The 26348-nt window shown below is 38.1% G+C and overlaps 1 protein-coding gene across 1 annotated transcript in view; it reads left to right on the forward strand.

The window, feature by feature from the left end:
• Positions 1-493: 493 nt before the first annotated feature.
• Positions 494-26348, forward strand: part of IL7R (interleukin 7 receptor) — a 29613-nt gene continuing 3758 nt past the window's right edge. Inside the window, exons 1-7 of the mRNA XM_041746949.1 lie at positions 494-643; positions 5343-5481; positions 17051-17208; positions 21709-21866; positions 24083-24245; positions 25149-25242; positions 26091-26166. Coding sequence (XP_041602883.1) covers positions 562-643; positions 5343-5481; positions 17051-17208; positions 21709-21866; positions 24083-24245; positions 25149-25242; positions 26091-26166 — 870 coding nt within the window. The 5' untranslated portion in view covers positions 494-561. The remainder of the gene's footprint in view (positions 644-5342; positions 5482-17050; positions 17209-21708; positions 21867-24082; positions 24246-25148; positions 25243-26090; positions 26167-26348) is intronic.

Genomic DNA, 26348 nt, shown 5'->3' on the forward strand with positions numbered 1-26348 from the left:
TAGGGATACACAGAAAACAAAACAAAAAGTGCTGTTCTTGTGAAACTCTCTAGCGTGTATGCTCAGAGATTGGAGGGGAACTATTTAAATAAATTACTCCATACCATGTGGAATCTTTCCTTAAAGTGAAACTCACCCTAGACAATCAATTGATTAACTTTGCAAGTTTAGCGTTTGGCCTGGTGATTTGTTTTTGAACTGAGCCTTAGTCACACTCTAGTCTCAGGGGAGTTGGGGCTAGATTTGAATTCACTACCTGGCTCTGTAATAAGCAAGTTTGGGGGCCGACAGGAATTCCAAAGAGGTAGAATAATTCAAAAGCTCTATCCCTTTGTTTCCTCTACCTCTGCTTACAACAGCAATACTTTTACTCAGACTTCCTGTTTCTGGCACTTGCCTTCTTTTTTGCTGTGTTTATACTTCCCCCTGTCTGTGGTTAAAGAAGTATAAAGTGCTAAAGCTGTAGATTTGTCTCTGTCTCTCTCACTGGTGCTCTCTCTCTCTCATTCATTTCTACACATAGGCTCACACACCTCCTCTCTCCTTTCTTTCTCTCTCAGAATGACGATTCTGGGTACAGCTTTTGGTATGGTTTTCTATTTACTTCAAGCCGTTTCTGGAGAAAGTGGCTATGCACAGAATGGTGAGTCATTTCTAACTTTTCTTTAGGATTTCAGATTATCTCTAGCGTATGCTACAGTTTACTCAGATCCCTAACAGTCCTGATCTGGACACTGAGTTGGAATGGAGTCGGAGAACTTACCACATAATTCAGTCGTTTTCTAAGTTCTAACCAGCAGGACAGGAGGTCTTGGGACAATAATGTGGGTGGTTTATAAAGTCTTAGAATTGTCAGGAAGGAATGCATTAGACTCTAAATGTGGATCTTAAATGTTGGTCAATGCCTCTGCTCTTACAAAAGGAACACCCATATAGACGCAATGGGTGTGCTTGTTGGAGAATCTCCAAGGTAGTTTTACCTTGTTAAAAAAACAAGTTAGATTTGTTTTGTTTAGCTTTCTAAGAGGTTCCAAAACCATGATTTTCATGATAAAATAATTTTCAGAAACAACAGCTTTGTCTGCACTTACCAATGCCATATCTCTAGCACCTAAAAGAGTGTCTAGAACATAGTAGACATTCAATATTTAAATTGAAAGTTTGAAAACTTCTTCAAAATACTTCAGTTTTGATAGATTTATGTGAGATTCATAGTGAATAGCTGAAGATCTGAATGAGTCATCTCATTAAAATATATTTGTTTTCATATCAACAAATTTATCATATAACAATACTCTTTGGGATTTTTGAAATACTTAGCACCTGGAAGCTGATGCTGCCTACTTAGTAAATAGGTTGTAATTACAGCAAAACTATAGACAAAGGCAAAAACAGCAGTAACAGGAGCCACCTGGGAATTTGAACCACCCATTTGTTCCTGATAAGCCCTTTTACTTTAAGAATTAAGAGGAATTTTCTTATCAAAGATATCAAATACATCAGCCTAATGATTCAGCTTAGATAGATATGTTAAGTCATGTAATTACTAAGGGTGGAAATTTCTAGAATATTTTCACTAAGGGAATTGTCAGAGGGCTGACATTTTTCAGTGTGATCATGTATGAATCACTTTGTGGGGACGATTATTAATGTTTGCACAGATATTTGGTTGGCAAGTAACACCTAATTCTTACTCTTCAGAGTATAATGTATTCTCTTCCTGGTGGCCATACCTTTGTTGTTGTTTTGTTTGTTTGTTTGTTTTTGTTTTGTTTTTTTGTTTGTTTTAAGAAATAAGAATTCTAACTGAAAGCTGAGTTTTCACTTCAACTTTTAAATTTCAGATTTATTTAGGAGATCTAACCACTCATCTACATTGAGCATCTCAAAATACTTTTCAGTTTGGGGTGTATAATGATCAGAAGCAGCTTGTTGAGGCATCCCTGGGTGGCTCAGGGGTTTAGTGCCTGCCTTCAGCCCAGGGTGTGATCCTACAGTCCCAGGATAGAGTCCCACATTGGGCTCCCTGTGTGGAGCCTGCCTCTCCCTCTGCCTGTGTCTCTGCCTCTCTCTTTCTTTGTGTCTCTCATGAATAAATAAATAAAATCTTAAAAAAAGAAAAAAAAAGAAGCAGCTTGTTGAAAGATTAGCTCTTTGATAACCACAACGATGATCAAGGAAAGAAAGGGATATTTTTTAAAAATCCAAACCATTTCTACCTTTAATCAACTAATTCCTTTCAAAAGGAAGACTTCTAAACTACATGGCCTTGTCTATTATACATATTCAAAAAATTAAATTTTTATAGAAAAATATGCTTATATAGTGGGCATTTAAATAGTTTTTTAAAGATTTTATTTATTTATTCATGAGAGACACAGAGAGAGAGAGAGAGAGAGAGAGAGAAAGACAGAGACAGAGACAGAGACACAGGCAGAGGGAGAAGCAGGCTCCATGCAGGGAGCCCGATGTGGGACTCAATCCCAGGACTCCAGGATCACGCCCTGGGCTGAATGCAGGCGCTAAACCATTGAGCCACCCAGGGATCCCCTATAGTGGGCATTTAAAGAATAATAGGTTAGCTCACTGTTCAAAAGTTTTATGTAATTTCAAATCATAGTCATAGAATTATGACTTTGACATAGAATTCTTTTTTAAAAAATTTTATATATTTATTTAACAGAAAGAGAGCACAAGCAGGGGGAGCAGCAGGCAGAGGGAAAAGGAAAAGCAGGCTCCCCCCAGAGCAGTGAGGCAGATGTAGGGCTTGATTCCAGGACCCTGGGATCATGACCTGAGCCTAATGCAGGCACTTAACCAACTGAGCCACGTAGGCACCCCTAGAATTCTTTTTCAAAGAAGTCCCAAAGGTTTCACATATATTTCAGAATTAGAATTCTTATTTTACCTTTTCATTACTTATTTGTCAAAAAGCAAACAAACAAAAAAAGATAATAGTTCTAGCTAACCCTTATTGGTGCTTACTGTGTTCTAAGCTGTCTTTGCATATATTTTGTTCAGTGATTCCTCAAAGTAAAGTGAATTTCCATATTGAAACAATGAGGCATAGAGAGGTTGAGTAATCTGACCGAAACCACAGCTAAAAAGTACAATAGCAAGAATTTAAACCCACATCTGTCCAGTTCTGGCGCCAGAGGTCTTAACCACCGTGTATACTACCCTTATCGAAGAATTTTTCAGCTTAGATTGTGTATAATACTCTCTTTGTAAAATGCCATGCAACTTTGCAAGTTGTTGAGAGGAATTTTTCCTGGTTACAAAGCAACTTTATTGGTTTAAGAGCCAATGAACTCAAAACGTAGCTACTTTGATTGTATGACCCGTGCTATGTATATTGTATGAAAATTCACATCAGACTGACTCTACCAGACTGGATGGCTAAAGGCAGTAGGAGTGCTTTGTCCTACTAATGCTCAGCATCTACTAGACTGTGCTCTCTCTAGCTTATATTGTATATTGAAGAATTCTGGAGACAAAGCTGATCCATTGAAGCTTGAATCCAAATAGTAATGTAGGTTCTGTTGTATAGGATTGGTGGAAGATTCGAAGAAGAGAAAACATCTGTACAGAGTGAGGACTGCTGAGTAAGCGCAGGCTAAAGCCCTCTAGACTCGTTCCGTTGAGAAAAGAGCCAGTTCTTAGGACACAAGATCTTAGTCCTATAAGACTAACAATGAACATGCTTTAAAATGTGAGCCCTAAATGGTGAGTTTCCCCTCATTATTTAAAACTGTTACCAGGAAGAGAGCTATACCTTGTTGAAATTACATAAGACGCCTTTGCTAGTGGCAGAATTGTGAGCCTAGTGGGTTCTGGAATGGTCAGAAAGAGCAGTGCCCACAGCTCTTATCTAGATCTAGCTTTTCAAGATTTGTGGCTTTGACTGAACCAATATGTCACTCAACTAGTTGGTCCGCTCGCCACCAGTTTTACTAACCTTCCCACAGACCTACTTAGTTATTTAAGTCAAGAAGATGCTGTTTCTACATTTCATGGCCTTCAGAACACTCAACTGGGGTTTAATTTTAGTACATTCTATATTCTATTTAAAACCCTAGGAGGTGCGCGCCTGGGTGACTCAGTTATTGAGCATCTGCCTTCCTCTCAGATCATGATTCTGGGGTCCTGGGATCGAGTCTAGATCCCCGCGGAGATCTTGCTTCTCCCTCTGCCTGTGTCTCTGCCTCTCTCTCTGTGTCTCTCATGAATAAATAAATAAAATCTTAAAAAAAAAAAGAAAAAGAAAACAACCCCAGGAGCTTCTAATTTCTAATTTCTAGTATTGATGGTCCAAAGTAATTTCTAGTGTCAATAGATGTGTGAGCCATCTCACACTTGACCACTCTGAGAATGGCTTCAGTTACTCCGGAACTGATTTTCTCAGGTCTCAGTCCATATTTGCTGACAATTTTTTTTCTATTAAATATTGTGAAATATACATACAAAATGTCTATTTAATCTTAGGGGCCTCAACCCCATTCAAGAAATTGAGTACTATCTGTGACAGATTGTACTTACCAAAAGTGGCTGCAAAAAAAAAAAATTCTGGTTCCCTACATACGTCCAGAATTCTGGTGTCTTCAAGATACAGTATCTATAGAAGAAGGATCTACATACACAGAAGCAGTAGGATTCATGGGAAGGTCCACTAGATTTGAGTCCTGGCAGATCTAATTTTTTTCTAATCATATTTGCCTTAGTTAGTAGCTTAAGACAAATTGCTTTAAACAATATTTCACACAATGGAGATAATCAATTGCACTTTTTAGTTGGGATGTGTATTTAGGCAGGAAAAGCTATCACTTAAAAAGTGAACATCTGACTGTAATATAGTGCTTCTTCCTTCCTTCAAAAAAGAAATACTTGAGAGGAAATAAATTAAGATTAGTGATAAAGTCAAAGACTAGGTTAGGTAGCATTTGAACGATGGAGATAAAGTATCTCTTATTCGAAATGTACCAATTAACAGAATAAACGAACAGTGTAAAAAAGCATATTTAGTATTTTATTCTCGGTGTCTAATGTCCTAACCCAATAGCAGAAATGTTCAGAAATATTCGGAGGTTTTTTATTAATTGTGATTATCTTTTTTTCTCTTAGAAAAATCTGTGCTCATAAGATACTGATTTGGTTTGGGTTTGGGGTCTTTTCGGTTTGGGTTTTGGTATTGGTTTCTCTGTCCTTTCCCTTGAGGTTTTATAACCCTATGATTACTCCTTCACGTCTGCTCCAAAAGGCTGCCCTTTCGTTAACGTCACTCCAGATTTCAAAAGGATGCACTTATTTACTTCATTAACAGCTGCAGGTTTGTTCCTTCCCAGGAGACTTTGAAGATGCCGAGCTGGATGATTATTCATTCTCTTGCTACAGTCAGTTGGAAGTGGATGGAACCCAACACCTGTTGACCTGCACTTTTGATGACCCTGACATCAACAGCACCAATCTGGAATTTGAAATATGGTGAGGAATGCTGGCTCCTATGGGTGCCTGGAAATCCTGTCATTCCTTTCACATGCTGCTCAGCAAAGGAAGGAGTATGGAGCCCAAAAAAATCGAATGAACTCCAAAAATTCTTTACCAAAAGACTCCAGCAGAGATACTCTCATGGGTTCATCTGTCAGGCTTTGCTGCTACAGCAAGCTGATGGTTTGGAGCTTGGAGTCCTCACAACCCTCCTGACTTCATAGCAGAATTTAAATACTGCTTTCCTAGGATATTCCTTCTCCCAAATTTCTTCTCCTAACGTGAGACAATCTAGTGTTTTATTGCACCCTGGAGTGCAGTTGCGTGGTTTCTAATCCCAATATCAGCACTGACTTGGCTTTTTTACCTAAAGCAAGTTATATAACACATCTATGCCTCAATTCTTCACCTGTTAAATGAAATGTACTAACAATTCATAAGGGAGTTTGGGATGATTAAATAATTTAAATACTTTAATTAGAAGAGAGATTCAGTATGTAATAAGTAATGGGAAAGAAGCAATAAATAACAAAATCTATGAATACAGATCTAACTTTCACCCTCTTGACACAGTTTGACTTCACATGATACCCTCAGTGTCAATTTTCCAAAACTCCGTAGGAATAACTGCTCTTGGTTTCATGAGGCCTCACAAAGAAAAAGAGAAAGTCTCTCTCTGGTTTGAAAGTTCGGTGAAGAGAGGGCTTTCTTCATCCTCCACAATCTCTTGTTGCTGAAGGTTACTGTCTCTGATGACTTGGAAAAAATACTCCAACATGAAATTCTAACTTATGGCTAACTCCAAATTCGTATCAGATGACCTAATTAGTTTCTTACTAAGAAAAGGGAGTCAAGATCCGCCAGTTGTAAAAGGGGGCTTATAAACTCAGTAGACCCTCGGCCAAGCCCCTCTAATACATAGTCTAGACAAGCCCTAAATCACATGCCTTGCATTAAATTATAGGAGCTATTTGCCTATGCTCATGCAGTGCTTTCTTTTTTTTTAATTCATTTTTTATTGGTGTTCAATTTGCCAACATACAGAATAACACCCAGTGCTCATCCCGTCAAGTGCCCCACTCAGTGCCCGCCACCCACTCACCCCCACCCCCACCCCCGCCCTCCTCCCCTTCCACCACCCCTAGTTCATTTCCCAGAGTTAGGAGTCTTTATGTTCTGTCTCCCTTCCTGATATTTCCCACACATTTATTCTCCCTTCCCTTATATTCCCTTTCACTATTATTTATATTCCCCAAATGAATGAGAACATATAATGTTTGTCCTTCTCCGATTGACTTACTTCACTCAGCATAATACCCTCCAGTTCCATCATGTTGAAGCAAATGGTGGGTATTTGTCGTTTCTAATGGCTGAGGAATATTCCATTGTATACACAGACCACATCTTCTTTATCCATTCGTCTTTCGATGGACACCGAGGCTCCTTCCACAGTTTGGCTATTGTGGACATTGCTGCTTTCTGATGCAGTCATTGGAGAAGTATGCTTTTGGACTTGAAACCCATAGTGTGTTCTTAGTCTGTCTCTATGGGTTCACTTCTCTAACACACTTTTCAGAAATAAAATATTGGGAGAACAGGAACCTATAATGTCCAGAATCTATACTGCAACTAGGCTACACCAACATAGCTGAACAGCTCATTCAAACCATGCACTCATTTTTATGGACAAAACCCCCTCCAATAGAGGCTTGACTTTGGATTCTCCACCCAGCTATTTGGAAACTGCAGAGCTCACGCAGTTTCTCCTGAGGCTGAGATGACCTTTCTGTCCACGTTCGCTCACACCATTTCCTCGCCCACTGGAACAAACTTGCCCACTTCTTCTTGGCAAATCTCTTAATTTTTCCTGTGATATTGTAATCTATCTGCAGCTTCCATTGGGGGTTTTCAATTAGAGTTAGATATTTCAGTTGGGAGGGAATTGTCTTAAGACATATTTTTCAGTGAAAAACAATAAATATGAGGAGGTTAAGGTGCTCCTAGAGAGCAGCTGTTTTTGTGAAGGTATCCACACCTTAAGGGAGATTGATTTTTCATGCAGCTCCTAGGCTGAGTGGGGACATTGTTTCTCAAATCAAAGTCACCTAGTGTGCTATATTTGCTGGCAAGGCTAGGTTGCTTTTCCAATGAAACTACCTTTATTGGAACTTTCTGTTCCTTTGCCATGTTTATAAAGAAGAGATTAGAAATGACTGAAAAATGTGCTTTCTACTGAAGTCTTTTCACAGGTCAGATTGTTGATGGAAACCAGGTGCTGTTTCCCAGGTTACTAGTGACATTTTCCTAGATGAGTTTACCACCTGCCTGATCTGGCCACCAATCTCCCAAGGTTAGGAACCAAATTACTTAGTGTTCAATGAGAGGATACTCCTCTCAGGATTGGATTTGGATTAGCCAAAATCTCAGATTTAGATTACAGGTATGCCAAGTAATGATTTCATATTGGTAGATACAATTATTATAGGTACCAGATATTCATACTGGGCTCAGGACCTACAGGAGTTAGTGTTGGGAGAGAAGATGGACATAGTGGGCCAGTAGGGTGCCTATTAATATAAATCCACTCTTCCTGGGGGATCTGAAAATTTTTTATTCACCAGAATGTTAACCAGCTTTCAGGTACCTAGAATGACAAAACAGAGGCATTGAAAACAGGCACCCAGGTTAGAATCCCAATAGCAAAATTTAAGGAGCTCTGTGACCAAAGAGTAACTCAAGTTCTCTAATCATGACAACTATCTTGCATTGGGGTAGTTGGTATATCATTAGTACCTGTAAGTGATACTTAATTCTCAGTGTAGACTGATTTTCATTGAAAATGTGACCAGAAGGTTGTTCCGTAAATATAAAGCAAAACAAAGGAAGTTTGTTTGTTAACTTGTTAAGGCTAGAGTTATTTGATTCAGATCTCAAAGTGCTTATTCAATTTTTAGGATTAGCTACAGCACTTAAACATCTAGGTTATCTCTTTAAAAATGAGTTTTGAGGAATCTCCATACTATTTCCCAGAGTGGCTGCAACCAGCTTGCCATTCCCACCAACAGTGTACCCGGGCTCCCCTTTCTCCACATTCCTGCCAAAGTTTTTTTTTTTTTTTTTTTTTTTTTGCACAAAAGACTGGTTTTATTGAAACAAATTTTACATAAGTTATGGACAATTTGTGTGAAAGCCCCTACTTGCCCCCTTTTAAGATTTACTTCCAATTTGGCTGTATATAATATAGACATAGCATGAAATAAAATGTCAAAATCATTCAAGTAGTACAACCAATAAATTTCAGTTCTATTTTTGAAGAGTTAAAAGAATACAATTGTTTGAGGTTCTAATGAAGTGATTTCTCGTTTTCCTACTCTTTTCATCTCTTAACCTACTTCTCAGTTTGTTTTTAACTTGAGGCAATCCTCCGCTAAAGTATTACCATATGGTTTTAGAATGCTCTGCCTGTTTTGCATCTGTTGAGGATAAAACACTTGAAATTATGATTAAATCTATCAAGACAAAATATAGAGGGTGTCAATAGTGGCAGTTCTGGGGACAGACTATTCCTCAGATAAGAGAAGATAAAAATCACCCTTCATTTCTTTCCAAAAACCCAACTGGCTAGAATTGTGTGTCCAATATGGCACTTAAAATATTGAATGAGGCTTAGAGGTATGTTGTTATAAAGCAGCTTATATAGTGTAAGGGCGATGAGTGTTTATTCTTTACAGTGATTAGCTATAATACTAGAATTCTCTTAACTGAAAGGAAATTGGTTAGTGGTTGCCTCCTATCAATTTTGGCAAACTATTTAAGTTTTGCTTATGATTTTCAGAGGCATAAGCAATAAGTCACCCAGGTTAAGTTAATCTTGCTTGTCTTGCAAAGTAAGCTAAATTAAGATTTGCTTATATGACTAACTGATTCTGGTAAGGGAATTTTTTTTTTAATTTTTTTAAAATTTTTTATTTATTTATGATAGTCACAGAGAGAGAGAGAGAGGCAGAGACACAGGCGGAGGGAGAAGCAGGCTCCATGCACCGGGAGCCTGATGTGGGATTCGATCCCGGGTCTCCAGGATCGCGCCCTGGGCCAAAGGCAGGCGCCAAACCGCTGCGCCACCCAGGGATCCCTGGTAAGGGAATTTTTAAGTGTGGTCTCTGTGTTTAATTTTAACATTGGATACTTGTAGTGCTTTTTTTCTCCCCTCCAAAATACCCTCGAATGGCTCTATCTGATAGAAATATAGCACAATCCACAAATGTGTCAGACATATATCTAATTCTAAATTTTCTAGTGGCCACGTTTAAAAAAAAAAGGAAAAATAAATAGGCGAACTTTATTTAACTTAAATTAACATATTTAATATAATATTTAGTTTAGGGATCCCTGGGTGGCGCAGCGGTTTGGCGCCTGCCTTTGGCCCAGGGCGCGATCCTGGAGACCCGGGATCGAATCCCACGTCGGGCTCCCGGTGCATGGAGCCTGCTTCTCCCTCCGCCTGTGTCTCTGCCTCTCTCTCTCTCTCTCTCTGTGACTATCATAAATAAATAAAAAAGTAAAAAAAAAAAAAAAAAAAAAAAAAAAAAAAAATATTTAGTTTAATAATATATTTTATTTAACCTAATGTATCCAAAATATTATCATTCCAATGCATAATCAATATAAACAAAAGTATTAATGAGATATTTTATATTCCTTTTTGCATGCTAAATCTTCAAAATCTGTTGTGTATTTCATACTTAGAGCACATCGCAATTTAGACTAACCATATTTTAAGTGTCCAATAACCACATATCAGGTAGTGGCTATTGTGTTGGATGGTGTAGTTATAGAATATTTCTAACCTTAGCAATACATACTTAGCAACCAAGTAAATTGCCTTAGCTTAGTTAAGTGAGTTGAAATGAACTGAATTGACTTGAGTTGAACTCCTCATGAACTGCACGGTGTTTCCTCCAATCACCTGAGGCCATGGTCATTGGCACAAAGTGAGATTGTCTATTGCAGGCCACTGGTTTTCTTAGCTCCTGGCATGGCTTCCCCTTCACATAGAGTGGCTCCTGGGGTTCAGACTCCTTAAAAGGATGTCCAGGCTCACAAGCCAACCATAAGGTGATCCCTTATTTTTCATTACTTATTAATATCCCTCTCCAAAAAGCGGGAGTAAACCAAGAATACCATTGTAGGTTCTTCTTAAATTTCCAACAATACCAAGAACTTGCTACCTAAGGATTTATAAGTGAATATTTCACCATGCTTTACTTACAAATATATTCTAAACTCAATGAATGAACTAAAAGTCATTATCTTTTTTCAACAACATATGTTTTACCTAAAATTCAGAAATGAGATATTGCTCCAATTTTCCCTATCCTTATTTATCCAATTATGACATGTTGCCATCGTCAGAACTTTCCATGTGACACTCCTCCCAGGGGGTATCCATCTGGCCTAACTTAAAAATTTGCTTTTAATATTTACTCTACTCCAAGGGTGAAAACCCAATTAGCTCAATGAGGGACACACTCTAGACACCCAAACACACACACACACACACACACACACACACACACACACAGATACACGCAATTAAAGCCAAAACAACTGCATACCCTATAAGATAACAGCTAATTAAAAAAAACAACAATCATAATTGGGGGTGGGACAATGTTAAGGAAGGCCTCACAAATAGTAAATATAGTTAGCCGATTAATAAACCTAAAATTTCTTCACCCATCTGTCTTTGTTTGAATGCAGGAGCATAACCAGTCACTCAAAGACCACGGCAGCCCAGAGCTGGGAGACTGCACCTAGAGCTGAGGCATCCTCCTCAGATTTTAACCTCATGCCCATCTCGCCTCAAGCCACAGACATAGTCTTTCTGCTCAGAGTCCAGGAACAATCCCAGAAAGGGCTCTCATGAGCACATGCTGAGAAAAGTATACTCACATCCAATTTACCAAAGAAAACCAACACATTCTGGATTGTAGGTAGTAAAGGATCTTTTTAGAACATATTCCCTATGACCTTTAAGAAAAATCTGGTTAATGAGAAAAATTTATTCCATGTAAGTAAACTTGTACAAAACCTTTTTTTTTCTGCCACTATCCCCACTTCCAATTTGAGTCATCTATACCTTTTTGCAGAATTATTTGGCTAGAAGAGCATATAGGAAAAACAATATAGTAATTATGTTTATCGCAGGAGAGGGAAATTAAGTTGAGGGTTGAGGAAGGAAGAGAAATGAGTACTTTTGTTTTTATTCTTCATTGTTATTTTTGCAATGAGAATACATACTTTGCTTCCTTTTCTAATACAGAACATTTCTTTCACCCTAGAAGGATGTCTCCTGTCCTGTTCCAGCCACTCATCCCCAGTGAGCAATCCATCACCCTTTGGTTTTGTCAGTTTCTCTTTTTTTTAAGATGTTATTTATTTATTCATGAGAGACACAGAAAGAGAGGCAGAGGGAGAAGCAGGCTCCCTGCAGAGAGCCTGACATGGGACTTGATCCCAGAACCCCAGGATAACCTGAGCCAAAGGCAGATGCTTAACCACTGAGCCACCCAGGATCCCCTGGTTTTGCCAGTTTCCAGTAGTTCTTATAAGTGGAATAGTTCTTGTAAGTGGAATAATAGACTGTTTACTCTTTTTTATATGAAATTTCTCACACAACAAAATGTTTTCAAGAAACATTTGGAGCAGTTTTCCAAAGTGGTTATACCATTCTATTCTGAAACCAACAAAGTGTGGGAACTATACATTGTCTCTGACATTTAGCTTTGAAATAGTATTTCATGGTTTCTCTTTATGTTTCTCAAATAGCAAATAATGTTGACCATCTTTTTGAGTATTTGCTGGCTATTTGTATGTCTTTTTGTGGCAGGTGTCTGTTAAAGCCTTTTGTCTTTTTTATTTAGTTATTTATCCTTTTATTGTTGATGGGTATGAATTCATTATATGTTCTGGCTACAATTCCTTTGTCAGCTATATGCGTTACAGCTATTTTCTGCCAGTGTATAGCTTGCCATTTCATTTTCTTAATGGTGTATTTTAATGGGGAGGAAGTTTTCATTTTGATGAAAGTTCAATGTGTCTTTTTTCCTCTTGTATGTTTAATTTTTGTGTGTGTCATTACTATCTTTGTCCACTCTCAAAGTCAGAAAGATATCTTCCTATATTTTTCTTCTACATATTTTATAGTTTGAGCCTTTACATTTAAATCTATAATTCATATCTAATTAATTTTGCTTTAGATTAAGGTTAATATTTTCCATATATTTATTCAGTTGTTCTAGGGCAGTTTGCTGAAAAAGTTTTCTCTTTCCCACTGAATTGATAAGGCACTTAAATTGAAAATCAGTTAACTTTCTATGTGAGAGTCTATTTCTGAACCCTATAATTTCTATTGATCAATTTATCTATGTTTATGCTAGTGCTAAAGTGGCCTGTCATCGCTTTACAGTAAACTTGAAATCAGCTGCCCTGAATCTTCTATGTTTTACTTTTTCAATGTTGTTTTGGCTCTCCTGAGTTCTTTGTATTTCCACATGAATTTTAGAATCAGCTTGTCATTATTTTTAAATCCTGCTGAGATTTTGATTAATATTATATACACCAGGTTGGGAGAAATTGCTATCTTCTCACTACTAAATTTACAAATCCATGAATGTGCCTCTTTGTTTATTAGATCTCCTTTAATAACTCTAAGGAATGTTTTATAATTTCCATTGCAAAGGCCTTGAATATTCTTTTTGTTTTAAAAAGACTTTATTCATTTATTCATCAGAGAGAGAGAGAGAGAGAGAGATTAGGCAGAGACACAGGCAGAGGGAGAAGCAGGCTCCATGCAGGGAGCCCTGATGTGGGACTCGATCCCGGGTCTACAGGATCATGCCCTGGGCTGAAGGCAGCACTAAACACTGAGCCACCCGGGCTGCCCTGAATATTCTTTATTAATCTTATCTCTAAGCATTTTATGTTTTTGTTGTTATCATAAATGGAACTGTTGTTTTTAAAATTTATTTTCTAATTGTTCGATACTATCCTATAGAAATATAATTGTCTTTTATATTCTGCCCTTGATGAATTCACCCTGCTAGTTCCTGTAATTGTGTTGGAGAATCTATACAACATTGACTGTACATAAAGAAAGGCTTTTTTATTTTGTTTCCAAACGGGGTGTCCTTTTGTTTGTTTGTTCCTCTTGCCTTGTGCACTGGCTAGAATCCCCAGTAAATAAAAATGGTGGAAGTGGATATTCCTGTTTTGTCCTTATTGTAGGGGAAAAATGTTCACAATATCACTATTAAATGTAATATTAACTGTAGTCTATTTGTAAATTTCCTTTATCAGGTTGAGGTAGTGTTTTTCTATTAATCATCTGCTGAGAGTTTTTATCATAAGTGGATATTGAATTTTGTCATTGTCTATCTGCATTACTTAACACAATCAGATTATTTATGCCTTTTGTTCTGGCAATATGGTGAATTGTAGGATTGATCTTTGCTGAATCTACCTTGATTTCCTGGGACATGTCCTACTTTCTCATAGTATTACCATCAATGTGTTAATATTTTCTTGAGGAACTTTGCATATATATTCTAGGAGGACATTTATCTGTGAATGTCTTTTCTGTAATATTTTGCCAGCTTTTGGTACCAGGATCGAGCTAACTTCATAAAGCAAATTGGAAAGAGTCTATATCTATTCTGTTTTCCGGAGTAATTTGTGTAGAATTGTCACTATTTCTTATATATTTTATAGAATTCACCAGCATAGAACCATCTGGCATAGAGTTTCCTTAGTAGGGAAGTTTGTTGATAATTAATGCAAATCCTCTGAAAGAAATAGAGCTATTGAGATATTCAACTTCTTCCTTATTTGTACTTTTGGGCAATACCTTTTTCTCAGTGATTGTTCTAACAGTTACAATATTCAACCTTAGAATAGTTTACTTAGAGTTAATATTGTACTATTTCATATACAAAATATAAGAAACTTGCAACAGTATAATTCCACTTATCACATCCTATCTTATGCACTACTGTTTTCTATTTGTACATCTACTATACACTATAAGTGCGACAGTAATGTTGTAATATTTGTTTTAAGCAATCAGTTATCTTTAAAGAATTTAAAGGAAGGAAATATACGTCTTTAACATTTACCAAAGTATACCATTTCTGGTACACCTAGTTGCTTCCTGTAGATCTGCAATTCCATGTGGTATCATTTCCCTCTGATCTAAAGAAGTTTATAGAAAAATCATCTCAATTTTTATTTATGTGGAAATATCTTCACTTAGCCTTCATTATTGAAGAATATTTTGTGCATATAAGAATTCAAAGTGGACATATTTTCTTTCTCTCTTTCAGAGTTTTAAAGATATTATTCCAGTGTCTTCTGGTTCCCATAGTTTCTGATCAAAAGTGATATTTTTCCCTAGATACTTTTAAAATTTTCTATTTGCTTTTATTTTCCAGTGATTTGACTGTGATGTGCCTTGGTATGGTTTTCATGCTTGGATTGGCTGAGATTCTTAAACTTAAAAAGACATTTTTGTTACATTTGGGAAATTTGGAGCCATTATTTTGTATCTATTTTTTTTTTCATCCAGGTGCTTTATCTTTTCTTGTTCTGGAACTCTAATTATATATTTATTTATCCCCTTGACATCATCCTATAGGTCACTAAGAGTTTCTGTTATCTCAGACTGAAAACTTGCTATGGGCTCTGTCTCCAAGTTTATTGACCCTTTTCTCTGCCATTTCCAATCTGCCATTAAGCTCATCCAATACAGTCGGTGCATTTTTACGAATTTTAGATTTACTTGTCAGTTACAGTATTTTCATCTTTTACAGTTTACACTTCCCCACTAACATTACACATCTACTCAGTCATTATGGCCATATTCTTTGTTTAGCCCTTGAACATATTTACAAAAGCTGCTTTAAAGTTCTTTTCCGCTAATTCCAATGTCTGGTAACTTTAGGGTCAGTTTACATTGACTACTTTTTGTCTTGTCTCTGGGTCTCATTTTTCTTTTTTAGTCATTGTAGTAGCTTTTGGTTATAGGAAAGACACTATTGGGGGGCACCTGGGTGGCCCAGTGGTTGAGCATCTGCCTTTGGCGCAGGATGTGGTCCGAAGTCCTGGGATTGAGTCCTACATCAGGCTCCCCGCGTGCTTCTCCCTCTGCCTGTGTCTCTGCCTTTCTCTCTCTGTGTGTTTCTCATAAATAAATAAATATTTTTTTTAAAAAAAGGAAAGACACTATTGTTAATAGGTTTTCTGCATTCTGTTAACTTCCTCTGCTGAATGTTAGTTTTAGCTCTTTTAGTTGGTTAACAGGACTGGATTCATCTTCGAATTCTTTTTTCTTTTGAGACAGCACCTAAAATCTCAGCTCAGTTTTTGCTACAGCCATCTAGCTATTGCTAACCCATGGTTTCCTTAGAGTCTCTTCCTCACTTGACAATTAAAAGGACACATAATGACATGAGCATAGTTTATATACAGATCTGGTGTCTTCCATCCCCATAGCTTCCTCATTTCTAGGCTGTTCCCCATTAAAAATATCCATTCATGCAAGTAGTCCTCTAACTTCTAAATACAATAAAATGGTGACTCTCCATCAGATTCTAAATGTCTACCACAGTGTGACCCAAGGAATGCCATCGAACAAAGAAAAAGAAAAAAGCAGAAACAAGGGTCTCAACCACCTGTTTACCAAGGGATAAAATTCCCTCTTGTTTTGGCATACTTTTGGTTACTGAAGCTTTTAAATAGATTTTCAAAAATAGCTTGTCCAAGGTTCATGATAGTTATATATTGGAGGGCTAGTATGATATAAGTTGTTCTGCTATTACTGGAACTCAAAGTTATACTTTTTATTTTGAATAGCACAATGGGGAGCTTTTGATGTTAGTTGTACAATAGGCAATAATCTCTCTTCCTCAGTGTCCTGAAAGCTTGATCCTAATTGGGAAGAGGAAGTCACAGAAGTGACAAAACTCAATTTCTAGAGCATTGTTGTCGCATGTTAAGCTAGGAAACATGGGAAGAAGGGTTGCTTTTAAAGTCCATTGATGAGATAAAAATGGAGTACAGTCAAAATTACCTTAGAATTTAATGTATATAATCCTTTGGATATTGTATCATTTTCTTTAACTTTTTTTGGGTCAGTATTTCTTTACAGGTTTTATTTCCTCAGTTTATTTCTGCAGGACATCAAAAAGAGCAATTACCTTCTCACCTAAACAGAGTATTTGTTTTTTGATGATCAATTATTTAAAAATAGGAATTTTCCATCTTTTTCATGAATATGCTTTGACTGTAGCATCTAATGCCTAAATATATTATCACTAGGTATGATGGTAGCAAGAAGGCACATTATTTAATTCTCTCTCTCTCTTTCTCTCCCTCTCTCTCAAGCACCTACCCATCCGCATACCTATGGACACAGCTGAAGCCATACAACTGAAATGTACATGTAATGCTATTCCATTATATACAGAAACTCCTACTTGAATTAAGATAGATTCCCTTTTTGTTTCTACAGTGGAGCTCTTTTGAATGTAAAATGTCTAACTTTTAATAAACTGCAAGAGATGTATTTTATCAAGACAAAGAAATTCTTACTCATTGGAGACAGTGAAATATATGTGAAGCTTGAAGGAAAGAATATAACTTCCAAGAAATTGAACATAGTCCGGATAGGTAAGAAGTTTTTTTTTATGTGGGAGTATGTTTGCCATTTAGGGATATATGAAGACACTGATTATCTCTGGACTTTCTGCATGTTAAAAGTAGACAAATGATAAAAGCTATTTTCATTTCAATAGGGAAGAACAAATTCCCTAATGGAAGGAATTTGTTAAAGAAATCAAAGTCGTGAAACACATGCCACTAATTCTTACTATCAGAGAATTCTGAGGGTCTTCAAACTCAGCTATGAAAAAATTAAAAATAAAATAAAAAATAAATAAAATAAATAAATAAAAAATAAAAAAACTCAGCTATGAAGGATAGTAATTACAGGAAGAGTTCATCTGTGTGAAGTCTCGCTGGAGATAGGCCTCTGTTATCCACCAACATATGTCCTTTCCTTCCTCATTTTACCCTCTCCCGAATTCCTTGTAGTCTTCTTCCCATATATCCACCATATTCTGAGTGTGTTTAGTTAAATTATCAAGTTATTTTGAAAAGTAAATATGTCTTCTGTATTAGAGTTCTCCAGAGCAAACAGAACCAATATAAGATATAGATAGGTGATAGATGATAGATAGATAGATAGATAGATAGATAGATAAATAGAATGAATATAGATAGAGATGTAGATAGAGATATGAAAGAGGTTCATTTTAAAGAATTGCTCACATGATTATGGGGCATGGCAAGTCTGAAATCTGTAGGGCAAGCCAGAATGGTAGGCATTCAGATAAGACTGGATATCACAGTCTTGAGTCCAAATCACACAGGGAAAGGCCACAGTCTGGAACCTCAAGCAGGGTTTGTATATTGCAATCTTGAAACAAAATTGTATCTTTTCAGATCTCAGTCTTTGCTGTTTTTTTTTTAAGTTTATTTATTTATTTAAGTAATCTCTACATGCAATTTGGGGCTTGAACTCATAACCTGAAGATCAAGAGTGGCATGATCTTCTGACTGAGCCAGCACAGTACCCTCAGTCTTTGCTTTTAAAGCCTTCATCTGATTGCATGAGGAGCACCACATTATGGAGAGTAATCTTGTTTTACTCAAAGTATACTGAGTTAAATGTTAATGTAAAATATACCTGTAGACTAGTGTTTGACCAAACAAGTGAGCACACAGCCTAGCCAAGCTGACACATGAAATTACTTCTTCCTAAGAGACTTATTATTGAGAAGTGAGCATAGTCAATCTTATTTGGCCTAGGATATTCATATTACACTGCCAAGAAAAGATATAACAATTATATTTCAAATAAAACTATAATCTTAATTGGTAAACTCATCTACCTGTGTCCTTTGGCTCTATTTAATAACCATATACATAATAATATAAATTAGTAAACCCATTCAATTACCTGGTTATAAGTTAATATTAATTACCATTTCACCATTTGGTTACTAGGCAAGTATATCAAAAGTTAATCAGAAAGATTGAGAATATAGACACAAGAAAGTTTTTCCCATTTCTTACAGATTATGACCCTGGGGTGAATAAAGTTCTTTTCAAAGCCTCAGAGAGACTGCTATAGGAGAATATCTAAGCCAATCACAATGCATCAGGGCAATAGATTAATAACTACCCATATTTATTCTACCTATGGAGATTTACAGATGAAACAATATACATAGGGGGGATATTGGCCAAAGGGATTGAAGAGATGCATTCTTTTGCTGGTTTTAAATACTATAGCTCACTCCCTCTGCCCACTCTCAACCCCCTCTTCAGCACCCAAAAAGAAGATTAGAGATAAGAAAGCAGTACCCATTAGTGACGACAAGGTGGTGAGAAGCTTTGAGTCTATCTCAGCTTTGTTTCACTAAATTGGTAAAATAAAGAGTAAAAGCAAAAGTTCCATCTGTGAATAATCATCCTGTAAGAAGGCAAAGATAGTGAAAAAGAGACATTGCGTAGAGGGTTGTACATGTTGGACACACAGCAACATAGACCACAACCTCTGTGAGTGCTAAGAAGGAGATGACAAGGTAATTCTGAGTATGGGACACAAACAACCTGGGTTTTGTCATTTGTAGACTCGGCCATCATAGATGGATGGCCAGTTGGTGCACTGCACAAGAGCACCGTATCTAAAGGTTTACCACTGGAATTTCAATATATTCACTTCTCTGAGAGCAAGTAGAGAGGGTAGAAATTCTCAGTCCTCTGACAGACTCCTGGCATTTTAGATAGTGAGCAAGTGATACTCAATACTCCAGGTAGCACCCTGTCCATCTGATCATACCTACTGCTCTCAGAGGCCCATTTTCTATGCCCCAGCAGAAGCAAACCTAACAAGCCACATCTGAGGAGCCAAGGAAGAAAAGCAGTTGTGTTCACACCTGGTAGCATGGGGCCCCATGAACTGAGTGCTGTGAGCCTCTTGGAGCTTTGGAAAGCGCCCATGAGCAAGCAGGATGAGAGATAGTAGAGGCATGTCGCTGGTAGAACCTTCTTCTGATACTTAAGTGACATTTCATTGGCAGAACTATCATTTAATTGAATTTAAACTGGAAGCCCCTGATTGAGCCCAAGACCCCTGTAAGCATCTGGCCCTCACTTCCCTTCTTCAGGTGTGGGCCCTCTGATAAAGCTAGAGGGGCAGCTTCCTCACTTCCCATTTGTCTTGGTGGGGTGAATCTGTATAATTGTTCAGACTGTTTCCAGAATAAATTAACTTATAAAAATTTTGCTTGAGGAATGAGCAACTTCTTCTAATGTGCTCAAAGACACCCTTTGGGCCAGAGACAGACCTGGACAAGCCAGTATGACATAATGGAGCACAGAAACAAAAGCTAAATAAAGAAGAGTTAGCCTCAGAATCAGACAGAATTAGAATTAAATACTATCAAACCATTTTATAGGAGCCTGAACTTAACCTCTCTAAGACTCAGTTTCCTCATTAGTATAGTAGTAATAAGGGATTGTTGGTGGAAGCTTGTGTAAGTAAAGCACTTGGTGCTTAGTAGGTAGATAATCAATATCAGTCTGTTTTTCACTTAATTCTTCCATTATCGGAAGTCCTTGGGAGATGAGGATGAGGCAAGGAATTCAGTGTCAGAGGTTTCACTGAGAGTGTAAATCTCAATTATTCCCTTGAATGAAGGGTAGAAACTGGCTTGGCAGGTGTGAAGGGTTGACAGGATTCTCTGTTGATCTGTTTCTCTATACCCAACCCCCTTTCCCCTTGCTCCCCCAGGGCACCTTCCCTTTCTGTAGTACATCTAAGAGTAGAAAAGGATAAACTTCCTCTTTTACAAGACGTCGAAGGGCGAAGAAGGAGACACTTCCTCTTTTTCAGGATCTCTGGGGCAATGCAGGAAAAACTTAGGCGGTTACTGCTATGAACAAGTGACTACAATAAGTGAGCCAGACTCCATCACATGAATTCACTTCACCGGGTCGGCAAGTCAAGGCTAAAGCCCAACTCAGATAACTTAGAATCCAGCTCAGTCCACAGAGTAATAATTTGATGAACACATACTAATGTCACTAATAGGTTTAGATTAGATTTTAGCCTATGTGCTCCCCACCTCTGCCTGAGATCAGCCATGCAAAAACGTGGCTGTTCCATCTTTAGAAAATGAACATCCCAGGCTTTGGTGATAAAAGCAGCTAAGAACCCAAGACAGGAAAGCCCCTGGTCAATGATAGGGAGGCTGCCTGACATGCATGCTTTTCAAGGAATTTAGTACCTCTCTCAGGGTTGATTTCTGCCTGAAATAAAACCTATCTCCTTCCAATAGCATTTTATACCCGGTGCATGAGATCTTAAGAAGAACTTTACATGACAGGCAGGCAGAAGGCAGAGACAAGAAAAGAATTTAAAACTATTATGTACTAGACTGAAGTCACACTGGAAGCTATGAGCTTAGGGCCAGGATGCAGACCCTCAACTTCTGCATAGCTGAGGTGAGGTACAAGGCTCCCACCTTACAACCTGATTTCATTGGAGGGTTCAAAGTTTACATACTCCTAGTTAGTAGCAAGTTCTCTAGTATTTAAAAGGCAAAGAGAATGTGTTTTAGTGTAGAATTAGCACTAACTGCTCTAACAAATAAGCCCTAAAACATACGATGTCTCAAACACAGTAAGTTTATTTCTTGCTCACATGAGGGCCAAAATGGTTATTTCTTATCTGTGGGTGGTGCTCCTCCAAGCAACGTTCAGAGTTCTTTCATCTTGGGGTTCCACTGTCTTCAACATGTGACTCCAAGTGGTGGAAAGGGAATAAGCATAGGGTCATACACGTAAGGTTTCTGAGCCAGGATGGGAGGTGGTACACATCACTTCCACCCACACTGCTCACAAGGCCACACACCCACAGCCAGAGGGGCTGGAAAGTGTACTCAGGCTTTGAACCAGGAAGAAGAAGAAATGGTTTTTTGAACTGCTGCCCAGTTACTGACCCAGAAAAAGAATGTGTTTTTTAGAATAGATGAACTTTAAAAAGTATAATTATATTCTTCACTGCCCTATTGACTGACATCCCTTCTTTTTCCTTTCTAGTTAAACCTGAGGCTCCTTTTGACATAAGAGTCGTCTATCGAGAGGGAGCGAATGACTTTCTGGTGACATTTAACACATCTCACTTACAAAAGAAGTATGTGAAAGAATTAGTGCATGAGGTAGCCTATCGCCAAGAAAAAAATGAAAATGACTGGATGGTATGTAGATTAATGACCTTTATCCATTATAGCATTCATAAAGATGTATGTAAAAATATACTTAATAAATAAATTTATATAAAATACATAAAATTATAAAATACTTACATAAAACTCTAAAATAAAAACTTCTTAATGTCACAAATTTTATTGTTCCAGAGGTACATTTACCTGGGGAGGGCCCCTAGCAATTCTGTGTTCAAAATATACCCTTTACTGAGAGAAGCTCCGCAAAGTATAAAAGTTTCAGGTTTCACAAAACCTAGATCTTCCCTGGGCCATCCCATTCTAGCTCTCATGTTTTTTCTTGCTCTATGTTTTGTCTTTATAATGTCTCTAAATTAGGTTGTTGAACTCACAGTATAGATTAAGACCAAAGAAATCCTCTTTATTTGGGGGGTCTCAAAAAGTACACAACTCTCACAGGCAAATCAGGCAAAAACCATGAACAAGTCATAGGGAGAATTTGGTTCATGGGAGTTGTGGAAGCAGCTTAAAGTATGGAGGTAGATGGAATATTTTTCTTCATGTTCTTTTTTTTTTTTTTCTAAAAACCTGAGTTCTTCATCCTTGAAGTAACAACCTTCATTTGTATCATAATCTGGAGTATTATTTAGACTCCATGAGTTCTGTCATTGGAACGGCCTGGCTGTCTCTGAAATCTGTCTTGGGGAAAAGATGGGAAGAAAAGTAGAGTATTATCCCAGATTTTTCAGGTTCCTCTGAGCCTACTGGCTTAACTTCTGTTCTTTTTTTGTACCACATGAGCAAAAACCAGATGATGACTTCTTCTCAAGGTGAAAAGAGTATCTACTCATCCATACTGATCTCTTTGCTCAAGCCAGGATTAGCCTTCTCTGTTCAGAGCATGCTTCTCTACAGTACTTAGATTATGTGTAATGTCTGTCCCAAACAGCCTCTCCCTCTTTCTACCCACTCACCACAAAAACTAGGTTAGTTTGATCCTGCCCTCCTGAGTCTTCATCTGAAAATTGCACCAATGGAAGAGCAACTATAGTGGAGAGAAGGATTTTTAAAATGGTATCAGGACAGTCAGTTTACTGCTTGTGGAAATAAACGAAGTTAAATTCCTAACTTGCTCCATATAAAAAAAAAATAATTTAAGGAAATTATTTAAAAGTGAAACTCTAAAAAAGGTAGAAAAATATATGTAAATGTCTATATAATCTTGAAATGAAGAAGAATATTCTAAGCATAAAAGCAGTAAAAAAAAAAAAAAAGAAAAAAGAAAAAAAGAAATATCAGAAAGGGAGACAGAACATAAAGACTCCTAACTCTGGGAAACGAACTAGGGCTGGTGGAAGGGGAGGAGGGCGGGGGGTGGGGGTGAATGGGTGACGGGCACTGAGGGGGGCACTTGACGGGATGAGCACTGGGTGTTATTCTGTATGTTGGCAAATTGAACACCAATAAAAAATAAATTTATTATAAAAAAAAGATGGCTACATGTGACTACATAAAAATAAAAGCTTAAAAATGTCAGCATACATAATAAAGTCATAAGGCAAATTAGAAATTAGGATTAAATTGCCACACATACAAGGACAGATGGTTAAATCTTTCATCTATAAAAACGTCTTATAAATCATTAAGGAAAGGATAAAAGTAACAACAGAAAAATTAAGAAACTTGGAAATGTCTCATAAAATAAATATATAAATTCAATAAATATATGAAAACTAATAATTGAATAAGTCATTCCATTGTTAAAAATGTAAATAACAATGGAATATTAACTTTTTACCCCTCAAACTGAAAGATGCTTTTTTTCCCTTAAGGATAATACACATTTTTGAAGGTACTGTAGCCTCTATATTGCTATCTGCAATGTAGAATGGGATCTTTCTAGAGAGAAATTATTCCTGCTCACTAACCTTACCATTCCCTTTTATTTCCCGTTGGAATGTGAAAGGGGTGAAATGGAGGAGAAAACTGAAGTGTAGAAAGGAAGGTGAGAGCCTGGGAGTGATTTATAATCTCCTGGAGTGGGAGAGTCCAGCTCACCTGAACAAAGAACCATGGTACTGTTGCCCTCCTTGGCCACTGGTAGCATCATTTAGAAGCTCACACTTCATGACTCCTTTCTTAATGAGAGTACCCATAAGACAAGGGCATTCAATTTGAAATGATTTGAGGGATCTGGGCAGCACTTCTTTTTCAATCCTAAAAATGTAATGCCACGTTTTGCTCTTTAGTGTGTGAACTTATCCAGTACAAAGCTGACACTCCTACAGAGAAAGCTACAACCTGATGCAATGTATGAGATTAAAGTCCGGTCCATCCCTAACGCCAACTATTTCCAAGGCTTCTGGAGCGAATGGAGTCCAAGCTTCCACTTTAGAACTCCAGAGATCACAGGTGGGAAGTGACCACAGAGTGCTTCGCGTGTCAAAGTGTGTGAGTAAGAGCCAGAGGCAGAGAAGTGAAATGAACCCACAAGTTAGGACTCCTCCGAGGGCATCCTTAGGCTGTCTTTGGAGAATGACTTGCCATCTTTGCCCCTTTGGTGAGGAACAAGGAAGTGGTAGAACAGGGCCCTTGGTCATTGATCAAATGACCCTTCTGGTAGCATCAGTGACTCTACTGACCCAGCTGCTCTTGGGAACTGCTACTAATTCTGAACAAAAGCCCTACCTACTACCCCCACTCTACCAATTAAGAATGGAATCCCGATGGCTGGTCTCTGTAAAGCCCCTCCAGGGAGCACCTTTGGTGGTGGAAGACGGGCAGGCGAGTGCTGCTCTTCCATGGCTCCTTTCTCAGAATAACAAAGATATCCATGTGGTGTAGGAGAATGGTCAGAGAACCAAAGAACATGGCTCAGGCAGGCCCCCGAGGAACCAAAACATGGCACATATACCCTCTCTTTGAGGTATGAGGGGACCATTCTGTCATCCCAGCTTCCCTTTCTCAGACTGGGAATTGCTGAGCCTGCAGCCTGGAGCCTCCGCTTCACCAGTCCCCTACTGGGCCTCCTTCTCTTGGTGGTGGGAGTTGGGGAGAGACTGCTGCTCTTTGATGCCTGGTCACCTTTGTATCTCAAGTGACAGATGTTCTAGACCCGGTCACCTAATTCAGTGCCACTTACTGAAGCCAAAATTCCTAGTGCATAAGGCTGGTATGTCATCCTGTTCACTGGAGAGCAACTTTGAAGAAATAATAAAATTGTCCTAAGTCACTAAACAAACTCAAAGCACCCTGAAAGCCTCCCCTACTGCATGGTTCATGATTGCTCACCAAGTTCTGTCCTTGCCGTTCCAGGGCGGATGGATCCTGTTTTACTAACTATTAGCATCCTGAGTTTCTTCTCTGTGGCTCTGATGGTCATCTTGGCCTTTGCGTTATGGAAAAAAAGGTGAGCTTTAAGTAATCAGGACGCTAGTTACAGGGGGTCCCAGAGAGTTGGAGCTTTAACCCTATTTATTGATGTGAAAACTACAAAGAAGAATAAGGCATTTCAGGAATTACAGTGCCCATATTCCTCCCCACCCTAAACACTGGTGAATTTTCACAATTTCCTAATGGGTGAAAATATGTAAATGGATATAGGGCAAACTTTTTATCCTAAAGGAATAGTAATCAAGCTTCCAGAATGCCTGGACAGCTGGGATACCCAGGAAAAATGCAGAATGTATTTGAAGTCTTGAATTTCAGCACATGGATTCATGGGACTTTTGCATTCTACCCCATGACAGATCCATGCTTGCTTCATGCTAAAAATGATGTTCTTGACATGTACCATCAAGTTATTAATGTTCTAGGAAGATGCCCACAACACAGGTATATTCCAATTTGAAAAGAGACACCTTAAAGCAATTTCCTCACGTGATTTAGAAAATATCCCTCACTTCCACCAAAATCAGAGCAGAAGAGTTGCTGCTACTAGAGAGAAGGAATAAGTTGACAACACCTCTATCAGGAGGAGATGAATAGGGCAAATGTTGGTTTCATAGCTAAGCCATTGCCAAACCTCACTGTTCCTCGTCTCCGGCGATCTCTCCCAGAGGTGTTCATAGAGATCATGGACAGTGATCCCTCAGTGAATTGATAGGACATCCGAGGCCCAGGGAAGGCAAATCACTTGTCCAAGGTCACCCCCTAGTTGTGGCAGAGCCAAGACTAGAAATGTGCTCTTCTGATTTTTGGCTCAGAATGAGTGGAAAGACCATTCATTTCCTCTCTCTCAATGTCCTCTTCTTTCAGAATTAAGCCTATGGTGTGGCCCAGTCTTCCTGATCATAAGAAGACTCTGGAACAACTGTGTAAAAAACCAAAAAAGGTGAGTGCTTCTGGGGCTTCTATCACAATGCTGGGGGCATCCCAGTAGCCAACAATGGTAGTGCAGGATAGGAAAGAGCTGAACCACAAGTTTTGGTCTTTTGTGCATCCCATGACTAGGGTCCCTCATGAGATCCTGGCTGGAGCTCCCTAGAGGGGCAACTAAATGAGATACAAGCCTCA

The sequence above is a fragment of the Vulpes lagopus genome, chromosome 3 (assembly GCF_018345385.1).
Source record: "Vulpes lagopus strain Blue_001 chromosome 3, ASM1834538v1, whole genome shotgun sequence".
Lineage (NCBI taxonomy): Eukaryota > Metazoa > Chordata > Mammalia > Carnivora > Canidae > Vulpes > Vulpes lagopus.